Raw genomic sequence first — 20,084 nt, 5'->3', positions numbered from 1 at the left:
CAACTCCTCACCCGTTTGGATTCCTGGACTTCCATTTGGCCCGATGGGTTCCCCTCTACCTCCCCTTCGTAGTGATACGCTTTTCCCTCCATGCGTTTGGTAGAACGGGTAGAGTTGAGCACTTCTTTTGCTGGTCGAATTTGCAAAAGTGGCTTTTTTTGAACCTTTTTGCTTCTACAACCTCCTGGGCCTCTCCTCTTACAAAGCTACAGCATTCTGTTGAACTTTGAGTGGTCCCACGTGTTGGTTGATTAGTTTTTCTCAGTTTTGGAGGACTTTCTGACGATGAAACTTCTCCAAAAATGTAATAAGTAATGTTAGCTATTTGCTACCTAAGCATTTGCATAATATTCAATTTTTGCTCATTCTAGAGATACATATTATTGCTTGAATAATCTGAAATAGGATCCAATTATTGTTGCGTTAACCCATATATCAAAGCAATACAAATCTCCTTTGCACGTGTTTCTCATATTTACAAAAACTAAGTTTCAACAATAGCTACTTGATTTTTTGCTAAAAGCATAAAGAATTACACTCAATGTAGATTTGACAAAGTATGTGATATTTTATTGATGTGTTTTCATAGGAAATTCAAATTCCATTAGGTAATGTTACCATGGTCTTAGAGCATGCACATTAATGATTTAACTCTTTATGATAGATACTAAAATTGCACTTTTCTAGTTTCCATTAATAGCTTTAATATACTATGGGCTACATGACTATTGCTCATAGTCACTCGCATAGCATGAGCATTTTCTCACAACTATAAAGCATGTTTTGGTTAAATATAATTGTTGTAAAAATTGTGCTTTGGTGAGATCTTCTTTTAAAGCTTTAAAAGATTTACATAGTTGATCAATCGAAGTTTAAAAATAAATAAATAAGTGCAAAGCACTTAACCAAATATTTGAAATATACCCCAAAATTGATCTTAATTCATGAATTTCTCAAGGTCTTGGCTTGGGGTTACATATTCATGTGATCACATGGACTTTTTGTGTGATTACATTCATGAACATTGTTTTCTCAAAACCACACAAGTAGGAAACTACCTATTTACCATCAATATTATGACTTTGGCCATTGATAAGAGCTAAATATATTATGTATTATCGTTGGTAAAGGTAATAGTACCACTCGATAAATTTGGCATGTCAATATATCTAGTGGTACTATGTGTTATTGTGGTATAAGAGGTTGTACCATTGATAATGATTATGTTATCATCATTGATGGTCTATTATTGAGGATAAGGGGACAATTACCAAGGATACTATTATCGCTTCTCTTATATAAGCATGCTGCTAGCTCATTTGTAGCCACTTTTAATTCAAGAGGTAACTCTCCTCTCTTATCTTAATCCCCACACAAGGTCCTGGCTAGTAGAGTGGTCCTTGGCCATTGTGCTCACAAGGCACATGAGCTAGATGGGACCACTCCTAGGGTGCACATAATTAAATAGACATGTGTTTTTTGTCATTTTTTGTTTTACATGTTGTATCATGTTGCTTTCTTTTGCATGTTGTGTCATGTTGCATGCATGCATGCTATATCATGTTGCATGCATGTATGCATTCTGTACCATGTTGCATACATGCATTCATGATGTATTTTGTAATATGCAGTTAATGCAGCTCTCAAAATAGAACATGCATGCAATCTATATCTTATAGCATGCATGCATCACAACCAATATGCATATTTATTGTGGCACATGCATGCATTTCAGTGATGAGTTTGCATGCTGTATCATGTTGCATGCATGCATTCTATATCATGTTGCATGCATTGCATGTTACATTCCTAAGTGGTAAAATTCGCTTCTACACCATTGTTATGCATCATCTCATGAGGCATCATCAGGTTGCTTGCACTCATATTACATGGTATATGTATTGTGAAATGTTACATGCTCCATGCATTGATCTTAAATTTATCCATGTGCTTGAATTTATGGATATAGAATACCTTGTCTACTTTTGGAATTCACACATGAGTCATGACCACCTCCCTCTACCTTAGCCCATTTGAAATGCTAGGAGATAAGTCACATTGCGATAACAAAACTAGAAGAGTGGGCAAGAGACCACTTACATGAGAGGATAAGCAAGAAGAAAAGGAGAGTGTTCATGAAATCCGTGCATGCTTTGTCATTACACCTCTTCAATGCTTACTAGGCATTATCCAATGAACCTCACAGTGGGAAGACCCTATTGGCACTCATTGGAAGGACATCAAAGCTTGGTGTCCAAGGATGATGTATTATCCATTTGGCCACTAGATGTAGAATTTCAACTTGAACCTAATGGAAGCTGAAGAAACCAAAGTCGCTTGACATTCAGTTCTCAGCCTGTTGAGTGGCATGTGAGATAGAAGATCATGATTGTCAACACACATAGGTCTGAGCTTGAGCATATGATATATACATCAATGTATATGGAAAAGAGCCCCACCATGGGGGATGTGCCTTTTTACTTCACAAAGATGTTATATATGCACTTTGTGAAAGGACTCTCAATAGGTTTCTCTTTGTATAGTGACAAGAGTACAAAGCCTGGAATAGATTTTGCAGTAATAGAAGAGATTCTCTTAGATGCAGTGGTGGCAGCATGAGAAACAATGGAAGAGAAAGTGGAGAGACTTCATGATGAAAATAATGCTCATTTTAAGGATATTTAGTTCTTGAATAGTGTAGTGATAGATGTTGCACAAAACATTATCACGACTCTATAAGCATAGTTAGCAACTCTAAGCAATGTCAATAAGTGTCTAGCCCTAACTTGCTAGCTCTCCTTGCTCCCTATAGTGCTGCTTCCCCCCTCTCAGCCAGTCCTTTGGTTTGTCTCTTTGATCACCTCTTTATAGCTCCTAGGCTACCTTTTTTTATTTGTTCTATTTCTAGAGGTTGTTTTGCTAGCTCATGCATTTTCTTAAAGGCTGGCTATTGGTTGTTGCTACAATGTATTTGGATGCTATGGAGCATTAGAGGTGATCATCTTCTCTTCCAAGGGTGGATTCAACATTTATTGCCCCTAGGAGTTCACACAAAGACTGTTCAGTGTGAAGGGAACTCTTGGGCAATAGGTCGCTACAATTTTTTTGAATCCCCCCTCAATTCTCAACTTTATAAGAAGCCCCTATGCAATACCATCCCTTTGTCAACCTTTACTCTTTGTTACACCTAGGTATTTCCTATTTGTAGGCTAGCTTTAGGGGTTTGCTTATAGCTAGGGTACTTGCTAACATTTCAACTTGCTTGGGCCATTCTTATTGGAATTTCTTGGCTTTGAGTGCACTAGAAGTAGCTTTGTTGCTACCTTTTGGTGCACTTCTAGCCCTTTGGCTCTAGCTATTAAGTCAAAGACCTTTCTCAAGATTAGGGGAAGTGCTCCTTCAGCCAATTAGCCTTTGGGGTTGAGTCGAGCCTTTTTGCTTTTCTTTTTGTCATCGTTTTATCTTAGTGCATTCTTCTACAAAAGCTTTGGGTTGGCCTTTTATTCAGGATCCCTTTCCTTGCCTCTCTCTTTTCCTTTCCTTTTCCCTCCCCTTCACTTTAGTGGTGTAGGAGTCTTTTGTTTTAGCCTTGCAGAAAAGAAACTTGGTGGTGACTTTTGTCTAGCAAGAAGGGCTCTCTCATAGTAGCACCTTTAACTCCCACAGCCTTGGAGAAAAGAAACTTGTTGGTGACTTTTGTCTAGTAAGAGGGGCTATCATGGTAGCACCTTTGACTACCATAGTAATCAAGGTTTTACTTTATATCTAAGACAAACAATAGGTGACCTCAGTATATTATGAAAGAAAGAGAAAAGTCTATTGTGCAAGATATGTTGGGTGCTTTGTTGCACATTTCAGACACACTGGTGTTGCACAATGATCAAGTTGCTAAAAAAAATGGTACAATAAGAAAAGATCTCAAAAAATATGCATGACATGTCTCACATGTTTCAAAACAAATGCAGACCCATTTGCAAAAGAAAACTTTATGTCACCTGCTCCCACTATGTCACATGCATAGTCATTTCCAAGATGCACACAACCTGTCTTTCCACTATCATAAGTGGAGAACCATTCCCTATGGGGAGTAACATGGAATGAAGCACCAGAATCCAAAATCCAATCCTGGGAATATGCATCATCTGAAGTGGTAAGCAACTCTGCAGATAAACTAGACATGAAGAGAACATCATTGTCACTATCATGTGTGACTGCATTGATCTCCTCGATCTTCACTTTTCCTTTGTCCTCCCTTGGACTCTCTTCCTTTTGATTTGCACCCCAATTTGCATTCTTTTTCTTATCCTTTTGCTCTCTTTTCAGCTTGTAGCAATCCTTTTTCATATGGCCCTTCTTACCACAGTGGTAACACTCAATGTTTCGTGCCCTGGATTTGCTACGAGACTTCCCTCTTTCTTGGGACTTCCCTCTGAACTGTGATCTGCCCCTTTGCACATTTAAGGCTGCATCCTGCTTGTTGCCATCCATAGACTTCCGTCTAATCTCCTCAGCCAACAAGCTCCCCACAACATCATCAAATTTCAGTACTCCACCAGGTGCAGAGTTACTGACAGCTGTACGGAAGGTATCCCATGAGGATGGCAATGAACATAAGAGAAATATTGCCTTAGTCTCCGCATCAAAATTCATTTTCTGAGCCTGAAGCTGGCTGAAAATAATATTGAATTCATTCAAGTGAGAAGCAATGGAGACCCCTTCCTTCATCTGCAGCTCAAACAACCTCTTCATGAGGTAAACTTTATTAGAGGCAGTTTCCTTCTCATAAGTGGCACACAGTTTCTTCCACAAATCTTCCGTAGTCTGCTCATTTACTACTGTGAAATAAACTGACTCTGCAAGATGAAGTCTAATAGTAGACTTTGCTAATGCATCCAACTCATTCCAATCATCCTGAGACATATTTGCAGGCTTAGCTTCAATCCCTGCCAAGGGTTTAATCTGCTTCTTTTGAATAAGCACATCCCTTATTTGTTCTTTCCACAAAGAAAAGTTTGTCCCATCAAACTTTTTAATGCTGAAAAACTCCTTTTCAGACATGGAAGAGGATGCCATGATGCAAATAAAGCAAAATTCCAAATGCTAGTGCCTCAAGAGAGAATCACACCAAATACCAGGTGCACCCAAATGTGTATGCCACAATAGAGTGAAATATCACCAAAACTCAAAGCTCAAAGCATCTGACTCATGTGCATATACTATGCATCCATATGAGCAAATCTGGCCCAAAAGAAAATGCCAATAAGTGCCAAATGACTCAAGCATAAACATTGTCCACTGGCATATGCATCAATAATGTCTCATCCAAGAGAGCATAGCACTATCAGTGCATCACCTGCAATGTTTCAAAGCTGTCCCTCAGCATAAAATAGCATCCATGTGCAAAGCGTAATAAAAAATAGCATCCCACAAGGCAATTTGGGCCTATCAGCGCATCCAACAAGGACCGCAATGCATCCAAATGGCCTATAAATCATCCATTGCAACCCAATGCATACCACGAATGAGCGCACACTGCTCAAACTGCAACCAGAGTGATCTGCATAAGGTATGCTCAAGAAATCATAGTCCCACGGTAATGAGCGCTACTGAAAATAGAACCTGAGATGCTTCAAAACATGGGCGCCATTGCATAATCGGAATCAGCAAGAAAATATGCAAATATATCTCTTCTGCCAGAACTCCAAAATCCCAACCGATGAGTGAGAAATGGGAGTCAACACTTATCCACTACTATGTGGCATAAATCTAAGGTTTCAAAACCTTAGTATGAAAAATGCATAACAGAGAGACGAAATCGAATACACAGAGATTTATAAGTCTGAAAATCCTCCACCGAATCATGCAAGAACTAATAGGTAGGGGTTTTTGGGCGTCCGGAACGCAATGGGACAGACGGTTTTGGAAACCGTGGTCTCAATCACTGGGGTCCAACACACGGACTGAAAAACGTTTTTGGAAACAGAGCTGTTTGTAAACTCCACCGGAGTGCGAATGATGAGCAACATAGAAGTTTTAGGACCTCTTGAGTCCACCGGAACTAACAGATCTGCAAATGGTTGCTCCAAACTTGAGTTCCAACACTCGGGCAAAAAACGCAAGAACTGACACAGTGAGTCAGAAATCCACTGAAATGATTCTAGATTCAAGAATAAAGGTGTTTCCAAGCTCCTGAAGTAATGTGGACACCAAAAGCAAGCAATAGTTGCTTCTACAAGTCAATACGGAGTCTCTGTCATCAAACGGAACAGGAAAAAGCTCAAAAAACGACTTTTTCTTTGAAAGCTCTTAACAGGCTCTCAAAACCACTTCGCAAAGCCAAAGTGACTTTTCCAAAGGTTTCTCCAAGGTCTCTGCACACTCGGATGCAAGTAAAGTCACCCACAAAGCTTCCCGTAGAGCTTCTCCTTCCTCCCACAGAGCTGCTGAGCTTCCAAGCATTCACGCACGCTCAGCTAGATCACCCGGGCTTTGAAACCAGTTGAGAGTGCTCTCAACAGAAGCAAGAACGGAAGAAGGAGAGAGAGAGAGAGAGAGAGAGAGAGAGAGAGAGAGAGAGAGGGAGACAGAGAGCCACACAAGATTTGGTGGGTGCAAAATCACCCTAATCTTCTTTTTCATTCATTTATATATGTGTTTGAGTATTGTACATAACCGGGGTAAAGGCACAGTGACCTTTAACCCCTACATGGAGTCCAGACAGGTGCAAATGCAACATACCAAGAGTGTGTGAGGAGCGAGTTTTTTTGGCAACCCACTATTTCTTGTTCCACCTATTCTACTTAGTCCTCTCTCTCTCTCTCTCTCTCTCTCTCTTTGTGACATCTCTCTCAACTATTCAAGGTTGAGTCCACCTGGGTTCAACACTTGGATCATGGGATATGCCTTTGAGGTATCTTGGGATTGTTCCTACCACATTAAATTGCTCTCTTTCTCTCTCTCTCTCTCTCTCTCTCTCTCTCTCTCTCTCTCTCTCTCTCTCTGTGTCCCCCCCAACCCTATGTGTGTGTGTGTGTCCCCCCCAACCCTGTGTGTGTGTGTGTGTGAAACTCTCTCTCTCTCTCTCTCTCTCTCTCTCTCTCTCTCTCTCTCTCTCTCTCTCTTTGTGACATCTCTCTCAACTATTCAAGGTTGAGTCCACCTGGGTTCAACACTTGTGGGATATGCCTTTGAGGCATCTTGGGATTGTTCCTAGCACATTAAAACTGCTCTCTCTCTCTCTCTCTCTCTCTCTCTCTCTCTCAGTCCCCCCCAACCATGTGTGTGTGTGTGAAACTCTCTCTCTCTCTCTCTCTCTTTGGTTTAGGGTTTGTGCTCTCCAGTTTTGTGTAAGAAGAAGAAACCATTAAGAACAACAATACTTTTATTAAAGAAGAGCAAGCACTACATTCAAGTCCATACTAATCAAACATTTTTTGGGTGAATCAAACCCAACATTACAAAGGACACAATACTCCAAATTTCTCTACAATATTGGTGTATGATGATACATAATTGCACCTGGAATTATGTTCGAAGGAAAAAAGCAAATAAATAGTTTTGCTACATATTTGGAGTTCTAGGAAATGTTCTTCTGTTGTCGAAAATGACTTGCAAATTATCATCTAAAATAATGGGTTGGTGTATGAACATGTTCGCATTGGCATCCATCCCAAACATGCAAAGGTATGCAAAATACAAATGCTTGCATGCAAGGAATGCCTTCCCCTCCATCACTCGATCCATGAAATCCCAATAACTACATGCTGGGTTCTTGGCAATGTCGACATTATAACTTTCCCCCATCACTCGAGAGTTTTCAGTCTCTATCTTGAAAACTTCATGTTTCAAGGATTTCAATACTTGCAGATGGTCAAAGCACAGATAGCTCATACAAAATCATGGTGGTTTGCCTCCCTAATGCATCATCGATATTTGGACTGGGGGATAGAATGGTTTTGAAGAGAATGCTTGCAACGCATTCAATCTTGCACATTGAGTGCTTGTAGACAATGGTGTCCTTATATTCATAGGGACAATGAAAGGATTGGAGGCCCTTCTCATAAAGATTAGGGAGGATGGGGGTCTGCGTGCCAGCAGTGGAGGTCTTTTTGTTCACAGGTGGTGCACTCAGAAACCACAATATGTGTGCAGGGAAAGAGAGAGGTACGTGCTGTAATCATGAAAGGGTTTTTCAAGACATGATCACATGGTGCATATGTTACACATATTCTGATTCATTCATGTATGTGTTATATGGAGGTCCACATGATGCATGTAATGGTGTACATGCACCAAGGTAAGGAGCATAGGGCCACCCCCTTGGATGACTTTGTGGAGGATGGGATTAGCATCGCGGAATGGGTGCGTAAAGCCAATGATATCCTCGTGCGAGGTATTGCTTAGCAATTGTGTATTAGCTTTGGCAAAGTTCAAAACACAAGCTGGGCTTGGATTTATTTTTAGTGTTATGGTAGGTGGCATCCAATGTGGACAATTGTTTTGGGCCAGGTTGTTGCAAGACTTCTCAGAACATGGAGACATGCTCATCGATTGCAATGCAGGGTGCAGAGATTTGGTAGAACCCATAGTGCAAGAGGGGCGGAGAGTCTTGTGCCTTGCCACAGAGGGAGGGGAAGCATGATTTCTAAGAGGCAGAGTATGGATTTGAGTTTGACATCTGCATGAATGATTGTTGAAATTTAACTACGTACAATTTGGTTTTTCCTTTATGCAATATTGCACTTTTGTAATCTCCTCGAGCTTATGGCCATGAATAGTTGCTCCTAGCTTCGAAGAAGCTGGTGATTTTTGATTTGAACGGGGTGTTGCTGCATAGGAGGCTAAAGACTCAGGGTGCCTTGCTGGCCAAGGCATTAGAACTGGGGAGCCTGTAAAGTCCTGGTGTGGCTGAGTTCCAACATAAGGTGGGGAGGCAGTTTGATGTGGCTATTTGGAACTCGGTACAACATGACAATCTGTAGAGATTTAAATATAGCCAAGATAGATGTACCACATAGGCCACCATAGATGTAGAAGCGGACAGGGGTGTGTGAAGACCAAATTTGGGAAGCGCTTGGCTGACATTGATTGGCAACACTTTGACCCTTTGGCAACCTTGTTTGTGGATGACAATGCGGAGAAGATGGATCAAAATCCCACAAACACGTACATAGTCCCACCCACTTTTATGGGGGATTGCATGGATACCGTTCTCCACTCAAGTCTCTTGCCCTATCTACATCGATTAGCAAACCATGTCGGGACAGTTGAGGACTTTGTGTCCAAAAACCCCTTTCCATGAGCCGCCCATGGAAGAATAATCAGAATTGTAATGCTACTTTGAAATATCAGTAGAGTTATTATTGTTTAAGACTCGAAGTACTAATTTTTTTGTTTAAAAGCAAGTAGCATGGACTTATGTCTAGTGCTTGCATGTGATTTCTTTGTCTACATTCATGAAATAATGAAATGTATTCTCAACAAGTAGCACATACATGTGTCAGAGAGAGAGAGAGAGAGAGAGAGAGAGAGAGAGAGAGAGAGAGAGAGAGAGAGAGAGAGAGAGAGAGAGAGAGATGGAGAGAGAGAGAGAGAGAGAGAGAGAGGTGTCATAAGTGGAATATGTGTAACAAAATGTGGTGGTTTCCAAAAAAAAACTCGCTCGAAAAACTTGCTTCTTGCCCATCCCCCAACATACCCATGTCTCTTTTGCAGCAGTCACAAGATGGAAAGAATAAAAAAAATAGTAAAGATAATGCAGATGATGGCAAGTACCAATGAAGCAATGGTGTTATGAGTTGTGATCAAGAGAGTGCATCGGATCCCTGGATCAAGACAAAATTGATGAAAGTTGGGATGCAATTTTAAACATCTCACTAGAACAGTGCATTCTTATGACTTGCATGCAGAGATGCACTTGATTGACAAGCTGTTATACTAAATATAGCATATGTATGGAATATGAACTTGAAGAGAGGGCTACGGCTTCTATTACAAAGCTCGAAGCTATTTTATCAAGCATGGGATTGCATGGAGGCAACGTCAGACTTCAAAAAGATGCACAACTCTCAGGGGCTTCATGGAATATTCCATGTAAAGTTTCAATGGGTGGTGCAAAGGAATGAAGATTCTTATCTAATCATCGTAAGAATCGGCATGGCATAACTTGGGGTTTTGGAAGGCACCACAAGATTTAGAAGCTAATCCTAATGTCAAAAATATGCGAGCACGTGTTTGGAGAGCACTTGACAAGCTAGCAAAAATTTTAACCTTCCATGGTTGAAAATGATGTGCAGTTGTTCAAGGATACCATCATCAAGTTTGGTCAAGCCTAGATGGGTGAAACACACATTACCCATTACATGGTATACTCAATCCGACCTATTGAATTTATTACATGTATTTTTTTGGGGTTTTCTCTTAGACTCAAGTGTTTACATTTGGGTGCAGCACATTCTTTATGATCACTGTCCATGGTTGATTAAAAAGTATGGTTCTTTGAATGTTTGGAGTGCGCCAGGTATGGAAAAGTTGCAAGCATGAGGTGCATATGTTAAGAACACAAGTCATGGGGTGGGATGGCTTGAAGCAATGCTCTTCATGAAATGTTTGAATGGTTTTATCATGGAATTATAGGTTCTTCATACAAAAGGAAGAAGCATTACAAACCCAATTAGGTCAAGCCATTCACGAAGCAATAAAAGTAAGAGGTGGGAGTCTAGTCACATGCCACACAAATAGTCAAACAATGGGTGGCCAAAAGAGTTTGTTGTGGAACATGGTGCATTGGACCACCCTGCTCTTTGTAGGCCATGTGGCCACATGGCCTTTGCAAAATAAGTTCAAAAAAATATTTTTATTAAAAAAAAACCCTTCCAAATGTAGACTCTCAAAGTTCTTTTATTTTGAACTTTCAAGTGTCGATGAATATGTTTATTTTGCATTTAAGAAAGCATAAAATCTAACATAGATTGAAGTTGTGTGAAAAAGAGAAAAGCAAGGGGCGAGGTCTTTGAAATTTCAATGTGTGCCTCTATTGAAAACAAGTGATAAAACAATGGATCTAATCACCCCACTTGCGATGTTAACCATATAACCTATGCAATTAAAACTGGTTTCCCAATTGTATGTTAGCCATGTCCAAAAATATGCTATGAAGCTTTATTCCATCAACTTCCATAAGGCCTGTGTTAAGGTCCTGAATTTGGGCCTTAAACCTGAGCTTTGAAAGCTAGACCTTTATTAAAACCTAATCTTAGGCCTTAAACCTTAATTAAGCCTTCATTAAGGGTTACTTGTATTAAAACTCAAACAACTATATAAAACAAGAGGCTAACTTATCAGATTATTCATTTCATAATCATCTATCCTCTTTTCCTTCCTCATACTTCCACAGCAAGGACTAAACAGACTTTCAAGAAGACTAGAAAGTCACACAAGCAGATAGCAAAAGAGATTCATAGGAGAAGGAAAATCCTAGAACAACAAAATATAGAGTAGCAAGAGTAAGAAAGGCATGACAACATAGAAGCTAAATCAAAAGAGGAAGAAAGCGATGAGTCCGACAATGCAATCTGATTCACATACCGACTTGGATGCTCCTTTGAATGAAGTAGTTGGGGTATTTGCCAACAATCAAGAAATGGAACAATGGAAACAAGAACAAGAACACAAAAGATGACAAAGGATGGAGCATAAGAGGAAGTTCAGACCCCAACCACAATAGAAATGTCCATGGCCTAGAGCTATCAATGATTTTTTGCATGAGAGGCCTATGGTGGGAGGAAAGTCACTCCTAAGGAGACCCCCACAAGCAAGCCCAACCTAGCAACCCACATTAGGTTCAAGCCAGCAATCCACAACAAGTCCAAGCCATAGTACTAAGTATCCCACATGAGCAGCTCCAAGACAAAGAACCCACAAGAGAAAATAACCCGCAGGTGGTCATCGTGCTAATATGGTGGCGACGACAGCGGTAGTAGTGGTAGTGATGGTGGCGAAGGTGGCAAAAGACACTACCAAATGAAACCAAGGATGAGGGCACCCTTGGAAAAAAGAAGTATCGAGTGTAAAATTGCTTATGCCTAGAGCTCCTTTTTCCCATTTGGTGAAGGAGATTTTGCAAGAATATAGGATGATGCTCAAATTTAGAGTGTTGTGGTGGTGGCATTGCAAGAGGTCATAGAAGTATAGATAATCAATGTTATGGAAGATGCTAGCTTGTGTTGCATACATGCAAAGAGAGTGACCATTATGGATAAAGATATAGCTCTTGCTATTTGGATGAGAAGTGATCCATCATTGCAAAAATGTTGAGTTGTATATTTTTTAAACCAATGTTACCAAAATTTTGGAATTAATGAAATACAATTTTGCTAAAAGATGTGGTGAGATCAATTGTTGATATTTCTTTGGAATCTTACATGTTAGTTTGTGTTTCTCATGATTGTTTTAAAAAAAAGATATACGTGGTCATAGTTTCTACCCAAGTTTTGTTGATGCCAAAATTTTTGAATGTACAACACATTTTTTTGTTATAATTATTGCATGGGCTATGAATGCATTTCCCCGAAAAAAAATAAAATTAGAAAGGATAAAAAAAAGGGGCGCATTGGTGAACCTAAGGGCCAAACGGGGAACTCAAATTTCTTTGTTTTTTTAAAATTTTAAGAATGACAATGTTTTGGTTGCCTTATATGCTTCCCTAATGGGAAAGATAAATAAAATCAAAATAAAAAAATTGGAGAGGAAAAAAATGGGGGCGCACTGGCACACCCAAGGGCCAGATGAGGACTCCATCTGGCCCTTGGGTGCACCAGTGCACCCCTTAATTTTTTAAGCTCAAAATTTTTTTTTTCATTTTATAATGTTTTTCTTGCCTAATGCAATGGCAAAGACAACTCAACAAAAAAAAAAAAGGGGAGGAAAAAAAAGGGGGTGGACTAGCGCCCCCCTTTTTTTTCCTTTCTTTCGATGTGTTGATAGAGTAAGTAAAGTTTCATCCACATGCTCCCATCTATCTTGAAAAACACAAATTTTTTCTATTTTATATTTTCAAGTACAATAGTTTGAGTTGCCTTAGCTTTGCTAAAGAGTGTCCAACGTTGATGCTACTTTCTACTTGACATGATTTGGGTGTTGAAGGACCCAATTATAAAGTGAATAAGTCAAAAGGTGATGTTTTGAAAAATAATTTCCAAAATGATTAAAAAGCTCAAAATTGTCTTAAAAATTTCACTTAAAGCTTATTAAAGTTGTTGCTATAGATGAGCTGTAGACATAACTAGAGTCTCACAAAATTTATCAAGATTTAGATAAAATTACCAAAACTAGTGTAGAGATTCGTGTTAGAGTGACATGTGACTATAATGATGCCCACTATTAGCGGATGCTTATTTGTACTTCATTAACTAGTGTATCGATACATCATTTGCAAAAAATACAATGCCTTGATTCAGAAACAAAGCAAACAATTTGGGAGCAACTCAATGTGTTCGAGCAGGGTGTTTAAAGGGACCTTGCAATACACAAACATCCTAGATTTTTCAATTAAAGGGACCTTGCAATACACAAGAAATATTTGTTGATTTTTTCCTTTCGTACAACAATTAAGAATTTCATATTTTATGAAATTCTATCCACTAAATTCTCCATGTTAATCTCTATGTAGAGAGATTATAGGTGCTATCAACTGATTCCCTCCACTAAGGCTCCATCCAAAAAATTTGTACTCCTAATGAGAAAAACTCAAGTTTGAACCCTGAGTCTTTTACAAACTCACATTAACATTTACACTTTTAAATGTGAATTTATGGAATGACAAGAAAAATTATGCTTTCAAGAATGCAAGCAATGTAAGATAAAAAGCTTTTGTATTCATATTGATGGAAGTATACAACTATAACCTTGTTATCATTTGTTACACACATGTACTCAAATGTACAATGCAGTATACAACTATATCTCTACAAGTATATTCAATCCCTTATCCTTTTTTTTTCTTCTTCTACCCTATGTTGAACTGAAGCTTGGTCTTTGAGCCAATAAGATCAATGGACTTGCAAAGCCTTGAGTGAGTAGTGGATTATCCAAAATTTTAATTGCCGCACCAGCTCCTACAAGTGCCAAGAGACTTTTGCCCAAAACATCCAAGTGCTAATTCTTGACGCACCAAAATTTCTTTATTTACATGTGATAATGGTGGAAAGGATGCCGATTTGGATAGTGCCCTGCACTTTAATTGTTTCTCTTTTCCATGGGTGCGTACTTCGCATGCATGCATACAATTGTGTGCCTTTTAAAAAGGCCCATGTAGTAGGCATATTTTCCAAAACGTTGCCTTGTGCCCCCTTTGCATTCCAAACTCATCGACCTCAATTGCAGCCTGAGAAATCTAGCAAAACATATTTATTAAATGATTTTAAACTATGAATTGAAATTAAAAAATATATTAAATTATAGGGTAGATGACAGGACAGACTGTGGGCACTTTGATGTACAAAGATGAAGCACAGAGACTACGTAAAGGAGGGCAGAACTACTCGTGTAGTGACATGTGTCGACCTCTATGGTATTCAGAATAACAAGTTTTGATAGATTGCGTCTCATTATTATGCCAGTAAGGCAATCACATTACTTCAGGAAAAATTTCGATGAGAGCGTGAGTCCAATCCAAATTCAAAATATTGCCCACCAGTGCATTGCGGCCCCGAAATTGCCTCAAAAGTTGGCTACACCCAATCATGCATTGAATCTCCAATGCTAATATCGTCGCTTATATCGATGCTTTTTCCAGTAGACACATGATTTTTAATGCTAATATCAACCTAAATTCCGACATAACATCTTTTCAACAAATACGATGGATAAGTTTTCCACTAAAAAATTAAGTAGAAAGTGTCAAAGATTAGCATCAAAATAGGAGTTGATGGTAGTATTGAATAAAAGCATAAAAATAATAGGCGATTAAGCAAATAATAGTGTTAATTTTTAAGCTTTTTTCAATGCTAATTCCAACAGTTCTATATTGACACTTTTTTGAACTATTATTTTTGACACTAAGTTAAAATGTAGAACAAGCCTATTGTCATTTAACATTGAAAAAAATGTGAATTGTAGTAGTGCTTAATAGGAGTATAACTAAGGACTTAAATTAGGGCTATGAGGACAGAGGTTAGGCCTAATTGGTTGGAGATAGATTTCTTAATGGAGGTGATGGAGCTTCTAGTGTCTATAACCAATCGACTATTCATTTCCCAAGATATCTACCACTTGAGCATTTGTGTTTTTTTGTCTTGGGGTCTTTGTGTTATTTGGCTACATGGAAAAAATTGATGCTAATTACAAAATCTTCCTCTTTCAAATTGGTCCCTATTTGTATCAAGACTTGGTAGCCTTCACTTGATTAATTCTAGGAGGTGTTCCTAATGTTCTATCTATGGTTTTGGACACTTTGTATTGATTCTATTTCCATTGGCATAGGTATTTAGACTTGGGATATGTACAAAGCTACTCTAGATGGTTTTTGAAGGAATGAGGAGCATGTTTTTCCCTTGGAGACCTAGGGGTGCTAGCAAAGCCTATATACAATGTGCATTCAATGGACAACATTTAAGCCCCTACTTAGACATGGATCTTACATTCCCTTTACTTTATAAAAAATTGAATTTTATGATTTGTGAATTGAAAGACCCTTTTGCACATATATTCCTATGAATTTATTGGATTAAAAAATAGCTTACATTGTTCCCATATCATGAAAATAAGCTTACATGTTTTTATGTATATCCCTCAAGCTTGGAGATGATATTCATTTTAACTCTCTATAAAGTTTGCACTACTTTGGAGAAGTTTTTAGATCCGAGATCTCTTGCTCTATCGACTAATTTAGGCCTCATCTTGGATTTGTTAAAATGTAGCTTTGATTCTTTAGCCATGTTGGGATTTGTTCAAGAGGAAGTTGATTCAATCTAAGTGCAAAAAATACTCACACCTCTTGTGCTACTTGCCTGAGCATTTCAATTCGAACAATTAGGGCCCTATGGGGGCTTCCATGAATTTTGTCCATGTTCACCCTTTCTGGTCATCTAGGTCAACATACCATGTTGCTGGATCCCTTTGATGGGTGTCTTCACTTCATGCAATTTTCTAGTGCCATCCCAATTATGATATCGTGTTCACCCTTTTCACTCATCTAGGTTAACATACCATGTTGCTCCATCCCTTTGATGGGTGTCTTCACTTCATGTAATTTTCTAGTGCCATCCCAATTATGATATCGTGTTCACCCTTTTCACTCATCTAGGTTAACATACCATGTTGCTCCATCCCTTTGATGGGTGTCTTCACTTCATGCAATTTTCTAGTGCCATCCCAATTATGATATTCTACACCTAGTTGGAGTAAATCCAACCAACTATGTACATCTTCTTATTATAGCCCTATTAAGTTGTCATTTCTTGTTATGCCTAGCCTTGTGTTGCCATAAGTATCAAATAGTATATTGTGAAGAAGGACAATACAATTTTCATCAATCACCAATTGTTCCATCCTTTGCAATGAATTTCAAAGTTTAGACAAAATTTGTTGATGAGTGAGACTTAAGTTGCAAATTTTGGAATAAGGTGGGGCATTCTATAGCAAATATAGTGATTGATAGAAAACTACAAGAAGGACATAGTGATTCTATATTAAATATAGTGATTGATAGAAAACACACTACAAGAAGGACATTGTTGTCTTTCACAACTAAGAAGAGGAAAACTGTTTTCAGCCTCCACCTTTGTGTGTATTCACCCATTGTGTAGGTGAGAAAGCCACAAGTGAGACTCCTTCCTTCTCTCCCATGAGTGCTCCTTGCTCTTGGAATAGTTCTAGGATGGAAGTTTTCCAAGATTGGACACGAGTGCTTGTGGGAATGGCTACCACAAGGGTTCACTAATTTTGACATTAAATCCCCTTGGCATTTATATAGCTTGATGGATTGAAAATATTGAGTGGAATCTTAGCCTTTCATAATTTTAGTGGGTGCAAACTACATTAAAAGTGATTTTTTTCTAGTACTTGGGCAACTATAATAACTGGGCAAAATGCTATGAATTTGTTTAAATAGCTTTGACTCTTGCTTGATACTTCGAGGTAAGCTCTTAGTGGCATTCGTTGAAAGGAGGATGTCACCGGTGCAATGCTTACAGAAACAATGCATATATATACGTATGTATATGTATATATGCATATTATACATATGTTGTGTGTGGGACATACACACACAGGGTTTAAGTAGGGTGGGAGATCGGCATACACATGCGGATTATGTAGGATGGGAGATTGGCACGCGTGTGCTCACGCGCACACATTTTTTGGGGGGGTGAAAATACACACACACACACACACACACACACACACATAAGGTTTATGTATGGTGGGACTCGGGAGATTGACGATTGGAAGGAGGACACACATACACACACACACACACTCTCTCTCCCTCCCTCTCTCTCTCTCTCTCTCTCTCTCTCACACACACACACACACACACACACACACACACAATTCTAGCATGCTCAATCTGACATGAAGCAACAAAAAGAACGTCTTTCGTTACCATGCATGTCTTTTCGTAACGCATGATGCTGCTGCCTGCTGCATATGCAGCTTTAAAATACAGCATTTCGAGGCAGCCATGTCTACCTTTTAGTTACTTTGTCAATTTCACGTCTGTGCGGATGAGCCCAACTTTCTGCTTCTCCTCGAACGTAGATTCCTGTGCACCAGCTCATCTCTTTGGCAAATCAGCAGGCGGCAACTTCCATCGCGGGGTCATATCAATACAATCCAACTTTCATTTATATTTTGTTCCAAAGTGGCTGCGAAACTCAAGTGGTTTCTCCATAGTACAGAACCCAAAGAATGTGAGAATATGACGTTGTCAACTTAAAAGTAAACATAATCGGATTAAATCTTTTAACAAAGAAAGGAGCGTACAGCATCGGTAGTAGTAGCACCGTTCTTTTCATAGTCACTGAGGACACTATAAACTAGCCGCAGTACTGGAATTTGGAGCTTATCCTCATGACATTCAACGCAATGGAAACGAGGACGTATATGTTTCGCATCTGCAGCATTTTCTTTCTCCTTATATGTCTGTCCATTCTCAAGACCATTTCTGCTTCACCTCTGTTTCCTCTCGGAATCCAGAACGATTTTTACGTCATGAGCTGCCCAGTAGCCGAGTCCATCGTTTTTTCTAGTGTCGCTGCTCACATAATTGCCGATCCAAGCTTGGCAGCAGGTCTCCTTAGGCTTCAATTTCACGATTGCTTTGTTCAGGTAATCCCAGGACGATGAATATAGAGTGACAGGGCTGTCTCATTTCTTCTTAGATGGTCTCATCTTAGTGCTCGCCAGATGTAGTGCTTAACGCAAATAACATTGACAAATTAATGTATTCCAACGATCGATCAAGTAAAGCAACTAAAGCCGGTCGCGTGTAAATTGCAGGGCTGCGATGCATCTGTCCTCATTGACGGACCCTCATCCGAGAAGGCAGCGTTTGCAAATGCTGGATTGCGAGGTTTCGAAGTGATCGATGATGCGAAATCACAGATTGAAGCACTTTGTCCCGGAATCGTTTCTTGTGCTGATATTCTGGCATTTGCAGCCCGCGACGCAGTTTTTCAGGTACGTTAGCGCCGTTAGGCCAGTCTCTCGTAGCTAGAGGTAACGCGTATTGGTGATCATGAAGCGTGTACGCTGAATTTCAAGAGGTTAGAGCGCAGGGCCAACATGGCAAGTACCCGCTGGGCGAAGGGACGGCTTAGTATCTTCAGCCTCCAACGTTCTTCTCCCCTCCCCACGAGACAATGCAGCTGCCCTCGTGCAAAAATTTGCTGCCAAGGGTCTTACAGCTCAAGATCTCGTCACACTCAGCGGTAAATCATCCTTCCATTCCACTTAGAAAAATCCTTGGTTTGCCTCTCAAGCCTTGCCATTAGTATGCATTTTCCTGTGTGACAGGGGCGCACACTCTCGGTACAACCGCTTGCCTGTTCTTCAGTTACCGCCTTTACAATTTCACGGCGACCGGTGCTGCAGACCCTGCGATCAACGAAGAGTACGTATCTCAGCTTCGACGTCTTTGCCCTCCCAACGGCAACGGGGGAGGAAGGGTCGCTCTGGACAAAGGTAGCGAGTTCATCTTCGACACGAGCTACTACAGAAATCTGCAGGCAGGGAACGGACTGCTAGGATCCGATCAAAGTCTGATGGAGGATAGCTCAATGCAAGCCCATATCAATGAATACAGCGGCCTTCTTGGAGGTTTACTGGGCTCCTTCTCCTCAAACTTCGCAACTTCAATGATAAAGATGAGCCTGATAGAAGCGATCACGGGGTCGGATGGGGAGATTCGCAAGGTTTGCTCTGTTTTCAACAAAGGTTGATCGATCATCACCGAGTTGAAATTGGAATTCTCGTGATCTTTGTGTGTCTCTAACGTTGAAAACTCCTTAGCTTATTAAGGCTCATCATGTTTGTATTATTTGTTGTAGTTCTTATCTTTGTGTGTCTCTAATGTTGAAAACTCGCTCTTAGCTTATTAAGGCTCATCATGTTTGTATTATTTGTTTTAGTCCTTATCTTTTGTGTGTCTCTAATGTTGCAAACTCTTTCTTAGCTTATTAAGGTTCATCATGCTTGTATTATTTGTTTTAGTCCGTATCTTTGCATACCCTTCCATGATTTTATTAGACATTTTTTAATTTTAAGTACACTAGCCTACAATGGGGCCTCAAATAGACTTAACCGTATTATGATATCATGTCCTTAGCCTCCTTTTTCCTTGGATTATAGTAGAAGCCTATATTATCTTTTCTTTCCTTGACTGTGATGGGGCACGCAGATGGTGCCCATCCTTTGGGCATGCATGGATGTCGAGAACTAGAAAATGAGCTTCTGGGCTCCATTGAGCATCCACATTCGCATGCTTCATCTTGCGCTTCCTCCGAGTCTATAACCTATTATTTCACTCTCATTGGCTAATTTAAAAACAAGCTTAGCCTTAAACACCCTTTGTTTAGACCATACAT

The 20,084-nt window shown here is 39.6% G+C and overlaps 1 protein-coding gene across 2 annotated transcripts; it reads left to right on the top strand.

Annotated features, from left to right (window-relative positions):
- The first annotated feature begins 18,055 nt into the window (after positions 1-18,055).
- On the top strand, positions 18,056-19,603 carry LOC147891710 (cationic peroxidase 2-like). Of its 2 annotated transcripts, none has more exons than XM_087388161.1 (4): positions 18,056-18,327; positions 18,499-18,678; positions 18,770-18,929; positions 19,093-19,603. In XM_087388161.1, exons 1-4 carry the CDS (start codon positions 18,070-18,072, stop codon positions 19,437-19,439), a joined length of 945 nt encoding a protein of 314 aa, XP_087244287.1. In that variant the 5' UTR covers positions 18,056-18,069; the 3' UTR covers positions 19,440-19,603. The 2 variants fall into 2 exon arrangements, with proteins under 2 accessions (XP_087244287.1, XP_087244286.1); XM_087388160.1 differs by having other exon boundaries at positions 19,015-19,603.
- Positions 19,604-20,084: the final 481 nt, after the last annotated feature.

This window comes from Dipteris shenzhenensis, chromosome 17 (assembly GCF_047967505.1).
Source record: "Dipteris shenzhenensis isolate YYH24624 ecotype China chromosome 17, Dip_SZ_1.0, whole genome shotgun sequence".
In the NCBI taxonomy this organism is placed as follows: domain Eukaryota; kingdom Viridiplantae; phylum Streptophyta; class Polypodiopsida; order Gleicheniales; family Dipteridaceae; genus Dipteris; species Dipteris shenzhenensis.
This window is presented reverse-complemented; position numbering and strand designations above follow the sequence as displayed.

Coding starts and splice junctions, on each gene's coding strand:
- LOC147891710 (XM_087388160.1), top strand. CDS start 18,070: ATGACATTCAACGCAATGGAAACGAGGACGTATATGTTTCGCATCTGC. Junction 18,679..18,769: donor CCCGCGACGCAGTTTTTCAG/GTACGTTAGCGC, acceptor TCAAGAGGTTAG/AGCGCAGGGCCAACATGGCA. Junction 18,930..19,014: donor AGATCTCGTCACACTCAGCG/GTAAATCATCCT, acceptor CCTGTGTGACAG/GGGCGCACACTCTCGGTACA.